Here is a 16,906-nt window from a genome sequence, read left to right as displayed (position 1 = left end):
TTGTTTGAGGAAAACCCAGGTGGTAAGAGTAGTGTAGCAAACACGATAAGTGTGGTAGCTGTTTGAAGTTTTGTTTAGTCATCGGTATATGTTTATGTTAATTTGTTTATTTAGATTGTTCGCTTATGTATTTAAGTTTTTTCATAGCTGTATGATCATGTTGTATAGCGTTGAAAATTTAAATAGTATTTTTGGACGGTAGTAAAATTCGTTGTAATGCGTAGTTTTCAAGATTTAATAAAGCATACATAGAAATATAGGGACAGCAAGAGCGTTTTTTTATACTATGTAGTGATAAATAACATAGATTTTTTTTGTAATTAATTATAATAATTTTGTAAATAAGTCACCAGCAAAACAATGGATGCGCCATAAAATATCTAGGTTGCACTGTTGTTGGTTGCGTAGTGGAACATAATTATCTTATGCTGCTTTTGCAGACCATTTATATCAAGTAGTGAATCTTCTCCTTACATGGATTTATAAGTAATTTACTATCTTTATTAAAAGTAGGTTAAAGAAGGAAAAACTATTATATCAAGGGAAGAAAGGGAAATCAAACACTGATAGTTTTAAAACACATTTATTTGAATCAAAAGTAAAAATAGTGCATTATTAAAAATTAAATTTCTATACAGTTCGGTTCGCAACAGATGATAGTCGTAAAATTAAATTAAATCTCAAGTTTCATCAGAAATTAATCTTTAGTTAATTGCTGTGACTCAAAACGTTCATTCAATAGTTAAAATATATGCTACGAAAGTGTTACTTAATATCACGTCTCGTAAACGCAAGTCAAGGAATTTCTTCACAGTGTCGTCTAACGAAATTCCACAAGGCCAATGCTGCAAGCATGGAATACATTCTGATATATTCAATCTTGAATATATAAATATAGGCTTACAATATTATTGTTAGAAATAACGTTTTTTAATTGCTCAATAACCGTATGTAAATTACCGAAAATTCGTGTTTACATATCATGAAAATTATTTTTGGGTAATCAGAAAAATGCAGTATTATTTAAATTATCGCAAGTAAGATTAATGTGAATATTTTTATATTTATAGCTCGTCTCTCTGTGTATTTTGATTTATTATGAAATCGACACCTTTTTGAGCTACTACCAGAGTGGATGCCATAGTATTTCCTCCCGGTATAGTAGGCATAATGCTTGCATCGATAACTCTGAGGTTTTGCATGCCATGCACTAATAGATTTTGGTTAACAACTGTTGTTTTGTCCTCTTTTGGTCCCATTTTAGTGGTACCAACTGGATGATAAATTGTAGTTGCCATATGCCTTACATAACATTTCCAGTAATCTTCACTATCGAATGAATACTTTGCACAATATGGTATTTTTACATGCATAATTTCTAATTCAAAAGCCTTGAATGATTCAGTTTTCTCCAGTTTGTGTACAAACTCTATAGCCTTTAAAAAGGAAAACATATCGTCTGCATGATCGAGATAATTGGTATGAATTAAAGGCATTCTAGGTAGTGTTTTAGATAACAAAATTCGACCTCTAGACTTCGGATGTAATAATGTAGGATAAATACCGATTAGATCGTGCTCAGCGTTCAATGCCTCGATCGCTTCAATGATTTCTCTTTTATAACTTATGCCTTCTAAATAGGGTTTTAATGTAAATACATCTTTTTTGGTAAAATATGTATGATGAAACTGAATATCAGGATAATCTGATGCGTTTCTTGTGTCTATGAAACCAGTGAAATCTGTAATGCCAATTTTCGAAAAGGGACCGGTTTTTGTAAGCATGTATTGGAGCAATAATGAAGTTACCGCTTCCATCGGTAATTCAACATTTAAATTTGTTTTCAGAAACAATGGTAATAACAAATGGTCCTGGAGGTTTTCACCGACAGGTAGATCAATGATATTTTGAATGCCCAATGCATCCAGATGATATTTTGGTCCGATTCCAGACTGCATAAGAATATGTGGTGTAGCAATGGATCCTGCAGCAACAATTATCTCTTTATTAGCCATTATATTCATATCATCTCCATTTTTATGTCTGATTTCAACACCAATTGCTCGCTGATTCTTCTTGTCTATAATTATTTTGTTGGCCAATGTATTTTTCATAATGTGCAGTTGCTTCGTATCAACTAAAAACACTTTAGCTGTGTTTAAACGTTTACCGTGTCTCGTAACTAATTTTGCTTTTTTGGTACCTATTAAACATTCATCGCCCTCGTAATTGTAGGACTTATACCCTAATTCCTTCCACGCGTTATCGAGGACATCGTACCAATGATTTTTATAGCTTTCAGCTCCCACAGATGATAAATCGAATAAATGCTCTTGTTTCTCGAAATATTTTAACAAGTTCTCATAGCCCCATTCTGGATTTAATTCTTCCCAGTTTTCAAAATCTTTTGGATGTCCTCTAACATAAATCATGGCGTTAATGGAGCTAGATCCACCCATACCGCGACCTTTACTCCAAATACAGCTCTCATTTACGAAGCCTAAGCAACTATTTTTACTAGACAGTGTTTTGTAGTACCAATCGATGTCTGAGTTGTGATTTAGAAACAAAAATGCTGGGATCTGTAAATAAAATTGAAGATGAATTCCTAGCCGTTGTAAGGTTTTGCAGTGATGTCATTTCTTAATAAAAATAACCATAAAAAACACATAACTTCAATAATGTGCTTAGTTATTGTTCAGACCCTGATTATAAGTTAATGGCAGATCATTATGTTTTAAATAACATATTTTAAATAAAAAATATTAATTATACCTCGCTGTCGATTCCAGGGTTATCCCCTGCTTCTATAAGTAAGACAGAACCGATTTTTGCTTTTGAAAGTTGACTAGCCACTAAAGATCCAGCAGATCCTGCTCCTATCACAATATAATCGTAGGAAGCTTCTGGAAAAAAATAAAAATCGAATTTAAAATTATTTCATTTTGATAAATTAATATTGTGATAAATATTAAATTTTCGTAAATAATAAGTTCTTATTACCTGAGTTTTCCAGAATTTTCTGCGAATTGTCTGGTGGCCAACGGTAGTCATCGAAAATCGAGCAATGAGCAGCTATCAGTGCAGTGATGGCATTAAGAAATAAACCACCACTTGTACCAGCAAATGCTGATGGGCACACTGCTGATATATTTGCTTGCATTTTAAACCAATTGTTTTAACTTGAATCAAGAAAAAATTGCTCATTAGGTGCCCATACTTCTCAAAGTTCTAGACTATTATGTGGTTAAAGGAACTGCTCAGAGCTATAAAATATTATCACTCATGAAACAATATATCACGATCACCTTTAATGCTTCAATACACATGAAACTATATATCTGTTAGGAATCGAATAAAACAATATTTAATATAAATTACTCTATATTTAAATAATTATTTACAAAATTTAAGCATATAAAAAAACAAAGACTTGTAGGTAACCTAATTGGTAAGACTCTTCGTTAGAGCTAAAATTTATTTAACTTGATACTTTTTACTTTTTTCTATCATAATATGTTTTACATTTCCTTCGAGGTTTTGATGACAAGTTTTTATTTGAATGATGTTTGTTTCTTACAAAATTTGGTTTACACGATTCACATTGCTGGTCTTGAAGTGATTCCCAACACGGATAGTCTGGTGGATAAAATAGGTTATAGAACGGCCATGTCAAAGTTTCATAGGTTAAAAGTGGGTAGTATTGATTATATGGTCTATACTGTGTCTGCTGTGGTCTATTGTAAGGAATGTAATAGTAATTTTGAGTATTTAATGAAGCTGGTGATTGCTGATAAGGTGGTGCCGGTTTATGTTTAGGTTTCTTCTTTATTTTTTTACGGGAAGCCTCTGTATCACAATCGTTTCTTGATTTTGGTGACTGTGGCAAAACGTTTGGTTTGGTTTCATTTTGTTTGGTAGTTTGATTAACTCGCTTTTTGGGGTACTGTATAGGCTCGTCCATAGATAAGTAAGTAAATAGATTTGCCGTTTCATTAAATACATCTGGAACACCATTAGCTTTCTGGTTCTTCGTAGTAGATTGGTCATGTGCTGCTCTTACATAATTTTCATCAGGGCAGTATAGTTCCTCAATTTTTGTTAACCAGTCTTCTTTTATCATATCAGAAGCTTTCTCAGCGATCATGATTATAGGTGCGTTTGTGTTTCCACTTACAATATTTGGCATTATACTTCCATCTACCACTCTTAGATTCTTGATACCGTGAACCTGAAATTTTATAAGTAAAACCGATCAATAAATGCGTTCATGTATGTTTTTATTATATGCAAGTTACCTAATTGCTCATCTGACTATATATTCAATGTTTATTGAACAAAATTTCTACTCATTGAAAATACACTTAAATATCGAGGAGGCATAATTTATTAGAAAAGATTTATATTTTCATTTTATTGAAAGATTTATAAGCATTGATTTGTAAAATCTTACAACCTAAATATAAATCATTTATTTGCACACAATCACATACTATTTGAAATATGAAGTGTGTTGCTTGGTACGTGCGATCGTTTAAATGTAGTTGCTATAAATATAATATAGAAAATTATTTAAATTACTTACTCGTAGTCTTGCATCTACGACAGCTTGCGGATTGTCCACAGGACCCATAGCGCATGTTCCCACAGGATGGTATATGGTTAAAGAATGATGTCTCGCTTGACACTCCAAATGTTCGTCTGACATTAATTCATGTTCTGCACACCCAGGATTACGATTGGGATTTGGTCTCGTATTTAGCTCTTTTAATGCTGGCTGCTGTATTAATTCTTGAACAAAGCGCGCTCCTTCTATCTGAAAACCAATACAATACTATGTTAGGAATGTTTATGAATATTTATCGCATTTTTAAATATACAACTAAAACATTGAATGCGAAAAATAATGTGAGCAAGCAACACAAATAATTTAATGCAATCAAAATTAAAATTTATAAAAAAAAGACATCAAATCCTTACCAGTCTTGCAACATCTTCAGGTACTGAAAAATAATTAGCATATATACGCGGTGGAGAGTGTGGATTTGCATCCTTTAATTTCAAATATCCTCTACTCTTTGGTCTTATTAATAGTGGTACGATAGAGAACGATGGTTCTAGTAAAATGTCTTCATATAGCTCGGCATACGTTTCGTCAGTTATCCCATTAGCACGTTTTCCAAACAATCCACCGTCCATATTATCTGCAGTAGGTGCAATAAATAATTGAATATCTGGGTACTCCTCTGCTGGATCTTGGTATTTAGTATTAATAAATGCCATTGCTTCTGCTTCCATCATACTGTATAGTGGACCTTTTTTATTATAAACAAAATCTATTAAACTGCCAATAGAAAATATCGTAGCTAGATTAAAACAGTAATCTGTGCCGTTCGTTAATGGATTGTCAAATAGAAAAGAATGTCCTCCCATTGCTACGTGGTCTTGTAAATTTTTCCCAACGCCAGGAAGATGCACTATAGGATATATTCCCACATCTTTCAATTCTCTACTATCACCAATGCCTGACAGCATCAGTAACTGCGGTGATTGAATTGCACCAGCTGATAAAATGACCTCTTTGACTGCTTTTACTATGCGGGTGTGTCCGTGTTTTGTGAATTTGACACCGTAAGCTCTGTTATATTCATCGATGAGAATCTTTTCAACTAATGAATGAACACTTACATGGAGATTGGGCCTTTTTGCTGCTAATCTGAGGTAAGCTTTTGCAGTACTACATCGAAGACCATCACGTACAGTAGCGTGAGATCTAGTAAATCCAGTTTGATATTCACTATTAACATCCACTATATCATAACCAAGTTGTTTAGCAGCTTCTAGTATTTTTCCTGTTATTGGTTGTTCAAATCTAAAATATTCTACCGAAAGTGGCCCTCCAACTGCATGATAAGGGCTATTTTGATACTCTGGTATCCTCATATCTTCAGCTTTCAGGAAATATTGAAGAATTTCATTGTAAGACCATCCTGGATTGCCCATGCTTGCCCAATTATCGTAGTCTCGTTTATTTCCACGTATATATAACATAGCGTTTAAAGCACTGGATCCACCCAAAACTTTTCCCCGCGGCCATTTACATCTATTGTCTATCATGCTTAAGCAATATTCATTGCTCGGTTCTGTCACGAATTTCCAGTCAATAGACGATGTTTGTAGAACAGGGAACATCACTGGCACGTCTGAAAGCACATTTTCATCTTGTCCGGCTTCTAGTAGTAGAATGTTCAATTCAGGATTTTCTGAAAGGCGATTGGCTAGTACTGAACCAGCAGATCCACCGCCGACGATGATAAAATCATAACAGTCATAGAGTTGTTCTAGAGGTGTGTCACGAACGCGATTTTCAGCATCCTCGATGTCTGGTCTGTAAAGGTGTATCGCCATACGTAAAACTATTAACGAACCGAGTCCAGGTAAAAGACCAAACATAATCCTAGTGCTGGTTATAAGAGGATTTAATGAATTTATTTCATGGCTAGCCATGTTTAAAAACACAAGTGAATCACAGTAGAACTCTGACTGATTTGTATTTTTAAAATATGTGGATTGAATGTTAGAGCTGATTAGGCAAATTCATTGTTCATTGAGGACATCGTCACTTTGGGTAAATACAGATTAACTTTCATGTGTAACATAAAAATATTATCTTGTTAAGAAAAATCAAATTTGTATTATGTATTTTATTTTAATAAGTCTTACGTATTGTTTTGAAATTAAAGTTGACACGAAATTTAATATGTGTTTTCATGTATGTAATTTTACAAAAATATCTACTACAGAATGAATATGGCTCAATGAAATTGCAATGAATAATAAATGCATGCAATAATAATTTATTAACATTGAAATGAGGTAAATAAATGTATTTCTATGTGTTTAAAAATATATGATAATTAATTAGTTCATTGCTTTCCTACTCTGTGTTTCATCGACGGAGGTATTTGGTATCAGCAATCTTATTGTACACTATACCTGTAATGCAGTGTTTATACATTACAACATTTACATTTAATTATATATTATTATTGCAATATATTTTGTAAGAATGCATAATGAAAGAATTTAAAACACATAAAAAATTATGTACTATGTGTGCAACATGATAGCATCGGTTCATTTTTGGTGCAGAAATTAAATATGTAATGAGATTATGATCTAAACTAGGAAATATTCATCAATTTTGCTTAATTTTGTATAGATTGCAAAATTTTATTGCATTTAATTCTTGTGGAAAGCACTAATTGCTTTTACGACCTTAGTGTTTTATGATCATATCAGAATGGTAACTGTTAAAATTAAAAGACTGGATAACTTAAAATAAATATAGACAATTGTTTTTATTTAATTTATTTTTCTTAATACATATTATAATAATAAGTTAGAATAAATTAAATAGTTGAATTATGTACAATTCTAAATTCTAATAATATTTTTCTTATTCATACTGTTTTGTACATTAAATCACAAATAATATCTGGAACGTCTTCGCTTCAACCAAAACTCTTTAATCATGTCGCTGCCCTTTTCTCCGATCATAATTATTGGTGCATTTGTATTTCCACTCACTAAATTGGGCATTATACTGCCATCGATGACCCGAAGGTTTTTAACTCCATAAACTTTAAGCTCAGAGTCGACTACTGCTTCTGGATCCCAATATGGACCCATTTTAGCTGTTCCCACTGGATGATATATGGTACATGTGTACTGACGAATCATACATTCCCAGTAGGGGTCAGAATATCTTCGTAGACTTCTACAAGCGGGGAAAAGATGATGATTTAATATTGAACCGTATCTTTGGAAAGCTTTCGTTCTTGATACAGCTACAGCAATTTTCACGCCTTCTACTAATGTTTTGACATCCATTTCATCTGTTAAATAATTAGGATAGATATAAGGATAGTCGTATGGATTAGCACTTCGCAGTTGTATATAACCTTTGCTTCTAGGACGTAATAACATCGGTATTATACTCCAAACGTCCATGTTATTTATTGGTCTGAATACAGCGTCATAAAACTTTTCAGTTAATCCGTGTACCTTTCGTAATTGTTCTCCTCCGTCAGAATTAGTGGAACCAGATATAAAATGAAACTCTATATCAGGGAAATCATCCGATGCGTTGACATATTTAGTGTTGACAAATCCTAAACCTTCCACTCCACCCATTATTGTTAAAGGTCCTTCGCCTAATACGGCGTACTGCATGAGAGTGCTCACAGTATGTAATCTATGTTCAACAATAGACATTGGCTTGTTTATCATGAAAGCCAAACCACCTAAACCGATATGATCTTGAAGGTTCTTTCCCACTTGAAGATTTTGTATTAAAGGTATGCGATGTTTTGCTAATTCTTCAGCTGGACCAATCCCAGACAATTGCAATATTTGAGCAGAGTTGATCGTACCCGCTGACAAAATCACTTCCTTCCTTGCTCGTATACGATAAATCTTTTTATTTCGAATAAACTCTACACCGAAAGCTATTTTTGTTCTGGGATCGATTAGGATCTTTGTAACAAAAGAGTGCATAGCAATGTGTAAGTTTGTACGGTCTTTTGCCGGTCGTAAAAAGGCTTTGGACGTGGAACAACGGCTTCCACGACGTAGCGTTCCTTGGGCCACCATAAAACCGGTTTGGTTTTCGCCATTTATATCACGATTTAAGTATCCCATTTCTAGACCAGCTTCAATAAAACTGGATACTAGAGGAGTGTGATATGGAGATTCAGCTACAGTCATGTATCCTCCTGTACTATGATATGGTGTTTGGGCCAGATAAGGATTTTGATTATCCTCCGATTTCTTGAAATAGTAGAGTACGTCTTTGTATCCCCAGCCCTTATTGCCTTGAGCTTCCCAAATATCATAGTCCTTTTTATTGCCTCGCAAATATAGCATGTAATTCAATACGGAACTGCCACCAAGAACTTTACCACGAGGCCAATTGCACCGACCACCTTCCATAGCTGTAAAATAAGAAAATGTTTTTATTTATTTGTCTTGGTAAATGATGATGATTGGTAAGTGACGATGAGGATGATTTATTTCAAGTTGAAAGAATTGAACATGACGTATAGTATACTCTCTTACGCAATTTTCTTGTAACTATTTTCGTCAAATTTATGTATGTAGGACAAATGTATATAAACGATCATGATTTATGTAATCAAGCACAGCTGTCAGTGCTGGTGTACTGTTAAATAAAATTAACGCATTATCTAATTCAAAGAGTAGATACAAAGTATAAGGATAGCATGCTAATTTGTTAGTTTGCATGTTGCTGATTACGTTTCAATACGTATTTATGTGCTGTTATATATTTTGTCGTATCAGTTTCTTGGAATGCATACGATATTCTTTCTTTACACGATATTTAGATTGAGTGTCTTGAACGAAGTTTATAATAACACTTTCATGAATATTCAATATTATTTAAATAAAAAAGTCGGTTAAAAAGTAGGTTTATGACCGAGATAAGAATATACAAACTAATATACAACCTTTTAAGGACAATAATAGCCTATATTGTTTCCATAACTTAACAACTGGGCACAAAAAATGTATTAGTTACAATTTTTTGCTTACCCAAGCAACTGGTCCCTTGTGGTTCAGTCTTATACTTCCAGTCCAGTTTGCTGAGCTGTAGATAGCCAGCTAGTAAGGGAACGTCAGATATCTCGGTTTCATCTCCACCAGCTTCCAGGAGAAGTACATTCCAATGTCCGATTTCTGATAAACGGCTTGCTACTACCGCACCTGTAATTTTTAAAGAAATAATCTTAGCAAAAGAATTTGGTTCATTTTTCTGATTAACTGTTCGATTTGGTGATTAATAAGTCTTTATAGAGAAACTACTGTAATTGTATATCTGTTAAGTTTATTTCCTGCATAATGTCTAAGTCAAAAGAAGTAGGCGTGCCATGGTTATGTAGAGCGATGTTTATATAAAAAGCTTTTACAGTAAATATTTAAGTAATAGGTAGGTACAGGAAAGTAATTCAGGTAGAATATTTTATGGTGTAGGCAATTATCACTAAAGCTTATAATCTGGAATGTCCTTAGTAAATTTTCTCGCAAACATTTTTCTAGAGAATTTTTTTAGAATATGAAATCCTTATAACAGTATACTGTATACAATTTTCAAAATTAGTTCCGTAAAATAGAATACAATGTCATATAAATTATGTATTTACAATTATAATAAGTTAAATAATTATCAAATGAAGTATAAAATACTCACTGACCAGCAGAACCGGCGCCGATTATGATGAAGTCGTATTCTGGTAGTATTCGCCCGTCGCCTATATCGGCTGGCCTTCCTTCAGGATCGGTTTGGTCGAATTGGTAGTATGCTATAGCCGCTACCAACATTGGAATGAACCAGGCTACCTGAAATGTTAGGTTTCCAACATGTTAGTTAAATTATCATGAAATCTGATGATGCATTGTGAGTAATTATAGTTGTTTTTCCACTTATTTCTTTATATATGTATAATGTATATCCCAATTGAATGTGTAATTAATAAAAAAATTTTGCAATCTTTAATAGATATAAATAATGATACGAAAGAAATTTTATTTCAACATATAAACTCTTCAGCGTTGTAGTATAAGTAAATAATAAATTTGATAATTTACCTGCGTGCCTGCAGCGGCGATCGCAGTGCCCGATATCACGTCGGCAGCGGCATTCACTATAGCACTCATGTTTTCTGAAATCATGCAAATTTATCATCAGTTTTCTGGATATATGCAAATTTTTGAACTTATATGTGGATTCATAAACTTTAAAACCTAATTGAATTGTGAAAGTTTAAAATAAACGAGAATTTCCAAAGTAACTATATTAGTTTGCAAAAAGAAAATAATGCATTTGTTTGCTTAAGAACATTCTGGAATCATTGTGTTTTTAAATACGTATTGACTTGTAACGGTCGCTTTGTTGAAAAAGGATGTATGAATGTGTGTCACCAAAAGAGGTGACCGTTACAACACAAAGGTACGTGACGAGGCGACGCGGACGACGTCGGCGACTTTACCGTTCACCCACTAGAGTGTAATGCACGATTCAATGGAACTTCTGGAAGGTTCTAGAATTTTGAAAAGTTTGAGTACTAACTATGTGGAGTATAGAATGTTTTGAATTTGTTACTCATTCGTTTTGTTTTTGTCTTATCTGAATCGCTTTATGTAGTTCTATTTAATAATAACAATAATCATTTTCATTTTTTCAAATCACTTCAATAAAGGTTTCAAAGGTTGTCTCACCCTATCTGTAATCAAATGTAATTAAAGTACATTGCATAACGCTAATTTCACCGGAAGCTCTTAGTATTCTGTAGTGTATACTGTATATGTGAGACGCGGCCAGGTTGCGCCCGCGCCGGTCCAATGGTCGCGATTCACTTTCTATATCTGATGCGATTTACTTGTTAGGGACTATTGGTACTATGTTCTATACATATGTTCTATACTAGATGTTTGTTTATTTAGTTCTATTATAATCGTAATAATTTAGTAAGATTTAAGGGTGCTAGTAGATGTAATGTTATGTCATGGTATAAATATTTACAGGTAATAGAATTTTTTGATAGAGTATTTAAATATGTTGTAATGTTTTGTTTGCAGTCAAGTTTATTGTTGATAAATGATTAAGATAATAACAGTCCTATTACAAATTCTAAAATGCTAACTTCATAATATATGAACATTTTCAATTAATTTACTTAGTGGATACAAAAACGACTTAATTAATAAAATATTAATTATGACTGAATTTGTCGCAGGAGGTTGTGTCAATCGATTAGCATTAACAAAACATGAGTAAAATTATAATTAATAATATTTTACGGGACATACAGTATATTTTATTGATATAACATCCGTGTCTATTATCACGTCGTTATTTATTAAAGTTATAGACGCTTTCCCCAGCCGGGGTGTTCCTAAACGCTGACTCATGGACAGGCTACTGTATTATCATGTCTGAGTGAGTGATAATCCATACTTTTATATTATAAATGCGAAAGTAACTCTGTCTGTCTGTCTGTTACTCAATCACGCCTAAACTACTGAACCAATTTGCATGAAATTTGGTATGGAGATATTTTGATACCCGAGAAAGGACATAGGCTACCTTTTATTGCGAAATAATATGTACCACGGGCGAAGCCGGGGCGGACCTCTAGTAAGCAATAATTTGCCTATAATTCTGTTGTATAATGCCTTTTGTATCTATGCTATTAATCGAATGTAAAAGGGAAGTGTTATGTAAAGATGCTCTTTCACTGGGGCTGGAGTTCATTCATTGTTTTTGTTTTTGAATTGTTAAATAATAGAGAATTGGCTTAGCTCTACATTGCTAGTTCTCTACAGATTTGCCCATTATTGTATTATTAATCCCGCTCATAAAGTGATGCATAATAAATGTTTTCGAATATAAAATTTTATAATGAGTCGTAAGCTTATTGTAGTTTCTATTTAATATTTATTTTAATGGTATAATTTTCTATACACAAAACTCATGTTATTTCTAGCTTAAGCTATTATTATTGCTATTAACACCAAACCAGCTGTGTGTGTGATAAATAGCAGTTCTTAGTGAAATAATACGATGTGATTATTATTATTACGAGTACATTATGTATAAGTTATGTATATGTTCTTTAAGATACTTTTTATCACATTTGCAGTCTCTACGATTAACCAACTGTGAATTCTAACAGTTAAACACATTCTTCACAATGGCTCATTGATAATCATTTACAATGTAATCGTATCAGGAAACTACCGGTGAGTGGTCACGTGCATATATGGATGTATGGATATTCATAAATAGGAAACACTAGCTTTTTGTCCGTGGCTTTGTACGCGTAGATTCCAATGGGAAGGATATGTTTAACCGCGCTAAAAGAAGCTTATATGGATAGCCTCCTATGTTTTTCCAGACACAAAAACTATGTCATAAAATCCAACAAACAATTTTCGCGTATAATATTTGTGAGGGTTGTTTTTTTTATATGCCAATCAATATTCTATTGCTCTGCTGTTAAGTTTCATTTTGCAACAAACACCTTATCAAAGTCAAGATTATCTCTATTCAAACGGTTCAACCGTTTATTGAGAGCTTGGACTAACAAACGCAAAACACTTTCGGTTTTCTGATAAGAAATAAGCTATTCATAAATCTATAAATTGTTAGCAAGATTTTGATACAAAGATGTGTATGATATGCGCATGATTAACTAATGCATTACGTATTCTGTAGGTACTTAATTTTTTTCCCGAAAGAATGTTATTAATTTACCCATTTGTCGTTTATTGTGAGCGTTTCTCAATAGAATTTATATTAATGCTATTAATATGACTTACTTATACGTAAACATATAAATAGTTTAATTCCTGAAAATTTCGATTTTAATCAAAACTTTCCTCAACTTACGGAAAAATACCAACCAACCTTCCAGCGTTAAAGTTATATAAACAAAACTCACCTTCAGATAACTACACTTTCACAAAACAGTATCAGATATAACATAACACCAATAGTCTGTATATTCATTGATAACAGGATAATTCTATTTAGATAGATGATAATATAATGGACACGTTAAAAAATGTCGATTTCTACGAATTGCGTGAGCGCAAGTTACTTGTGCGAACGTTGGAACACCTTTGCGTGTTGTGTACCGTTGGTGAAAGGGGGGAGAGTTTTGGATGATAATAGAGATGCCAGTTATGTTAAGGTTAAGCCTGAGAATATAGTACAGGCAAGTTTAAGGATTTGGAATTAATAAGCCTTAGAGCTTAGTCTTAACTTTTTTTTATAATATGCGGAAAATTTAGCTAGAATCCTTTAGGCTTTAAAAGAAATACATGTAAGATCACTAAGAAATCTTGTACCATGTAAGAGTTAAGTAATAATATTTGAAATGAAATGAAAAGTATCTTGTACACATCGTGGCTGTGTGTTGATTGTATGAGATTTTTTTCCTTATAAATAAAAGTATTTGTTAAAGTTTAAGCTACATTGCATAGCGCAATCAGTGAAGAGGTTGTTGTTTATATCAATATAATATTTATTTCATTTAAAAACGCGTAAATAAGCAGAGCTTTGCATAATCTTTGATTAAATAAAATCTTAGTAATCGTATATTTTTGTATACGTGTGTCATATAGACCGGGAGATACTGACACAAAATTTCGAGTCATTTGTAACAGGATGGCGGTTCTACAGGGTTCTTAGTACGCAATGACAAAAAGAAAAATGATGGTGTGAACGCTGGTACCGGCGGCTTAGTCGCGTGGGCGTTAGTCGAACTCGTCGGAAAATAGCGAAAGTCAAACGATTTGTAACAGTATGGCACTTATTTTTCCTGTAAGTTTGAGGATCAACGAATATAAATACAAAATTTCAAAGATCTAGGTGTTGGAAATCTTCACTTATATAAATTAATAATAAATTTATTTTTCAAGTATGACAGCACTTTTTCCCCCTACTAGAAGTATGGCAAATATAATAATGGTCACATTTTATCAAATACTCTCCAAAAAGCCAAATGCAATACTGGTACAAAAAGATAGGCGAAATAAAAAAAATTTGCAGATTTTCGGCGGTATGGCGACCATTTGGAATCGTCCGAAAAGTATGGCATGGCGATTTTCGTAAATGGCTGCACGACGATGGTTACCTGTGCAAAAGTTAGCTTGGTACAAATGGTTGAATAATTGTTTTTTTTAAATCAACACATTCGCGTCGGTATGGCGGGCTGTAAGTCATACCGGAAAAGTATGGCATGACACTACCGCCTACTTCTTTTTTATGGGCTATCGGTAAATTCTAAAATTTTTGTGTTACAAATCGTTTGACTTTCGCTATTTTTCCGACGAGTTCGACTAACGCCCACGCGACTAACCCACCGGTACCAGCGTTCACACCATCATTTTTCTTTTTGTCATTGCGTACTAAGACCCCTGTAGAACCGCCATCCTGTTACAAATGACTCGAAATTTTGTGTCAGTATCTCCCGGTCTAATAGTTGAAAAGTTTACGGGTTAAACCGTTCTACCGGTGAAAGTTAGCAAATAGGGTAAATAGATGCTAAGAAAGTGAAAAGTCAATTATATTATTATTTAGATATTATCAGTTCGATAATAGTTGTTTGTGTTTTTCTGTGAAGTCGAGTGGAAAATTGTTTTCAGATGAAATAAAGAATGTACAATCAATACAAATATCAATTTGTTTACAGATTAACTATGTAAAAATAATTAATCAACTTTTAATTGTATTTCAGTAGTCTTATGAACTACCAGTACTTACATAAACATCGAAAATATTGTTGTTAAATGAAAATACATAGAGCTTTATGTACACAGTAGGTACAATCATAGTAGAAAGAACGAAATACAATGTACAAGTACCTACTAAATATTTGTAAAAAGTGAAAAATTATAATTCCATATTTACTTATAATTAGAAAAGTTTGTTTGTTTGAAAGCGCTAATCTCAGGAACTACTGGTCCGATTTGAAAAATTCTTTCGGTGTTAGATAGCCCATTTATCGAGGAAGGCTATAAGCTATATATCATCACGCTAAGACCAACAGGAGCGGAGCAATGCGGGTGAAACCGTGGGGCACAGCTAGTGAGTTATATAAATTCAATTTGCTTACAGGTGGTTGTTTCGGCTCTATGCAGAAGCGCATCGTTGGTGGATGGGCGTGGGCCTGGTGGCTCGTCACGGATGTCCAGCGTATCTCCCTTGAGGTACGGCTTTCGTTTTACTGCATGAGTTGAATTGTAATGATATTGATATATTATTATGATATATAATAAGGGTGTTTTAAAGTGTAAATTGCTCTTACTAATTGAAATAAGTAGTGTAAGTAATGCACATAGAAACAGTAACAATTAAGTTGAATTATAATTAAGAACTGAATATATTATTTAATTATTATTATCAAGCTTATTGTATAAATCTTCTTATTTGTATATAAGTCTTTTATTAATGTAGACGATAATCTGGATCTTGAAATGGCAATTCTAATCTGTAGTACCTACAGTAGGTTTAGTTAATTCTGTTTTGTTGAATTCTTTAAAACCAAATTTTCAAACACGTAATTATTGTATCCAGGTTATGACCCTAAACCCCATGTGCGAATACGTGGAAACGGCCCAGGGAGTGCCGCTCACGGTCACCGGAGTGGCCCAGTGCAAGATCATGAATGAAGACGAGCTGCTGACAACAGCCTGCGAACAGTTCCTGGGCAAGTCGGTGAAGGAGATCAAGATGACGGTCCTGCAAACGCTGGAAGGCCATTTAAGAGCTATACTGGGTGAGTTTCTAAGCTTATAAATATGTAGGAACTGGAAAAGGCGCAATGCATTAGTATGAATGATGATTGATGGTGTATAAGAAGGTCATTTCGTTAATGATACTTTGATCTATTTACACAGGTACTTCTAACTTCATGTATAAATTAGTAATAGTGTCATCTCGCGGTATCGGATGAAAGTTCATAAGCGAAGCATGGGAACAGCGATGAGTTTCTTGATTTATTTACAGATGGCGTTGTAATAAGTACCATTGACAAATATAAGTTTACCGATTCAAGTAATCCTATTCGCAATATAAATATTTTTATAGAATTCCTTGAGGTTTAGTACAACGCTACTTTAGGTTTTCTTTTAGGTTTTAAAAATTTCGTAACCGGTAAATTTGAACTGTAACATAATAAATACCTATCACGAAAAGTATTATTTTCTAATTAACAACGACTTGTCTATGTTTATTTATTAATACTGTTATTAATAACTACTAACCACGAAATAAATATTAGAATTTAGAACCTATAACTGCTTCTCATAAATAAATCTT

At 33.2% G+C, this 16,906-nt stretch overlaps 4 protein-coding genes across 5 annotated transcripts in view; 1 reads left to right on the top strand and 3 right to left on the bottom strand.

The window, feature by feature from the left end:
* The window catches only part of Flo2 (flotillin-2), a 220,093-nt gene that overhangs the window by 159,219 nt on the left and 43,968 nt on the right, over positions 1 to 16,906 (top strand). For both annotated transcript variants that reach the window (XM_090114259.1, XM_090114260.1), the window contains exons 2-3: positions 15,704 to 15,795; positions 16,163 to 16,364. In XM_090114259.1, the coding sequence (XP_089970385.1) occupies positions 15,704 to 15,795; positions 16,163 to 16,364 (294 nt within the window). The remainder of the gene's footprint in view (positions 1 to 15,703; positions 15,796 to 16,162; positions 16,365 to 16,906) is intronic.
* Positions 614 to 3,205, bottom strand: LOC149899183 (glucose dehydrogenase [FAD, quinone]-like). The gene is made up of 3 exons (XM_090114368.1): positions 3,004 to 3,205; positions 2,776 to 2,906; positions 614 to 2,582 (listed from the first exon to the last, which is right to left on the bottom strand). The coding sequence occupies exons 1-3, from the start codon at positions 3,161 to 3,163 to the stop codon at positions 1,065 to 1,067; spliced, it is 1,809 nt and encodes a 602-aa protein (XP_089970494.1). The 5' UTR covers positions 3,164 to 3,205; the 3' UTR covers positions 614 to 1,064.
* LOC149899182 (glucose dehydrogenase [FAD, quinone]-like) lies at positions 3,419 to 6,507 on the bottom strand. Its single transcript, XM_090114369.1, has 3 exons — positions 4,981 to 6,507; positions 4,586 to 4,816; positions 3,419 to 4,231 (listed from the first exon to the last, which is right to left on the bottom strand). The coding sequence occupies exons 1-3, from the start codon at positions 6,505 to 6,507 to the stop codon at positions 3,497 to 3,499; spliced, it is 2,493 nt and encodes an 830-aa protein (XP_089970495.1). The 3' UTR covers positions 3,419 to 3,496.
* LOC149899181 (glucose dehydrogenase [FAD, quinone]-like) lies at positions 7,382 to 13,722 on the bottom strand. The gene is made up of 5 exons (XM_090114254.1): positions 13,524 to 13,722; positions 10,669 to 10,742; positions 10,275 to 10,419; positions 9,616 to 9,786; positions 7,382 to 8,996 (listed from the first exon to the last, which is right to left on the bottom strand). The coding sequence occupies exons 2-5, from the start codon at positions 10,735 to 10,737 to the stop codon at positions 7,486 to 7,488; spliced, it is 1,896 nt and encodes a 631-aa protein (XP_089970380.1). The 5' UTR covers positions 10,738 to 10,742; positions 13,524 to 13,722; the 3' UTR covers positions 7,382 to 7,485.

This window comes from Colias eurytheme, chromosome 21, assembly GCF_061535395.1.
Source record: "Colias eurytheme isolate Ceu_HAF_F1 chromosome 21, ilColEury1 Martin Lab GWU primary, whole genome shotgun sequence".
NCBI classification, from domain to species: Eukaryota; Metazoa; Arthropoda; class Insecta; order Lepidoptera; family Pieridae; genus Colias; species Colias eurytheme.
The sequence above is the reverse complement of the archived record's forward strand: the minus strand, read 5'-3'. Positions and strand labels throughout refer to the sequence as shown.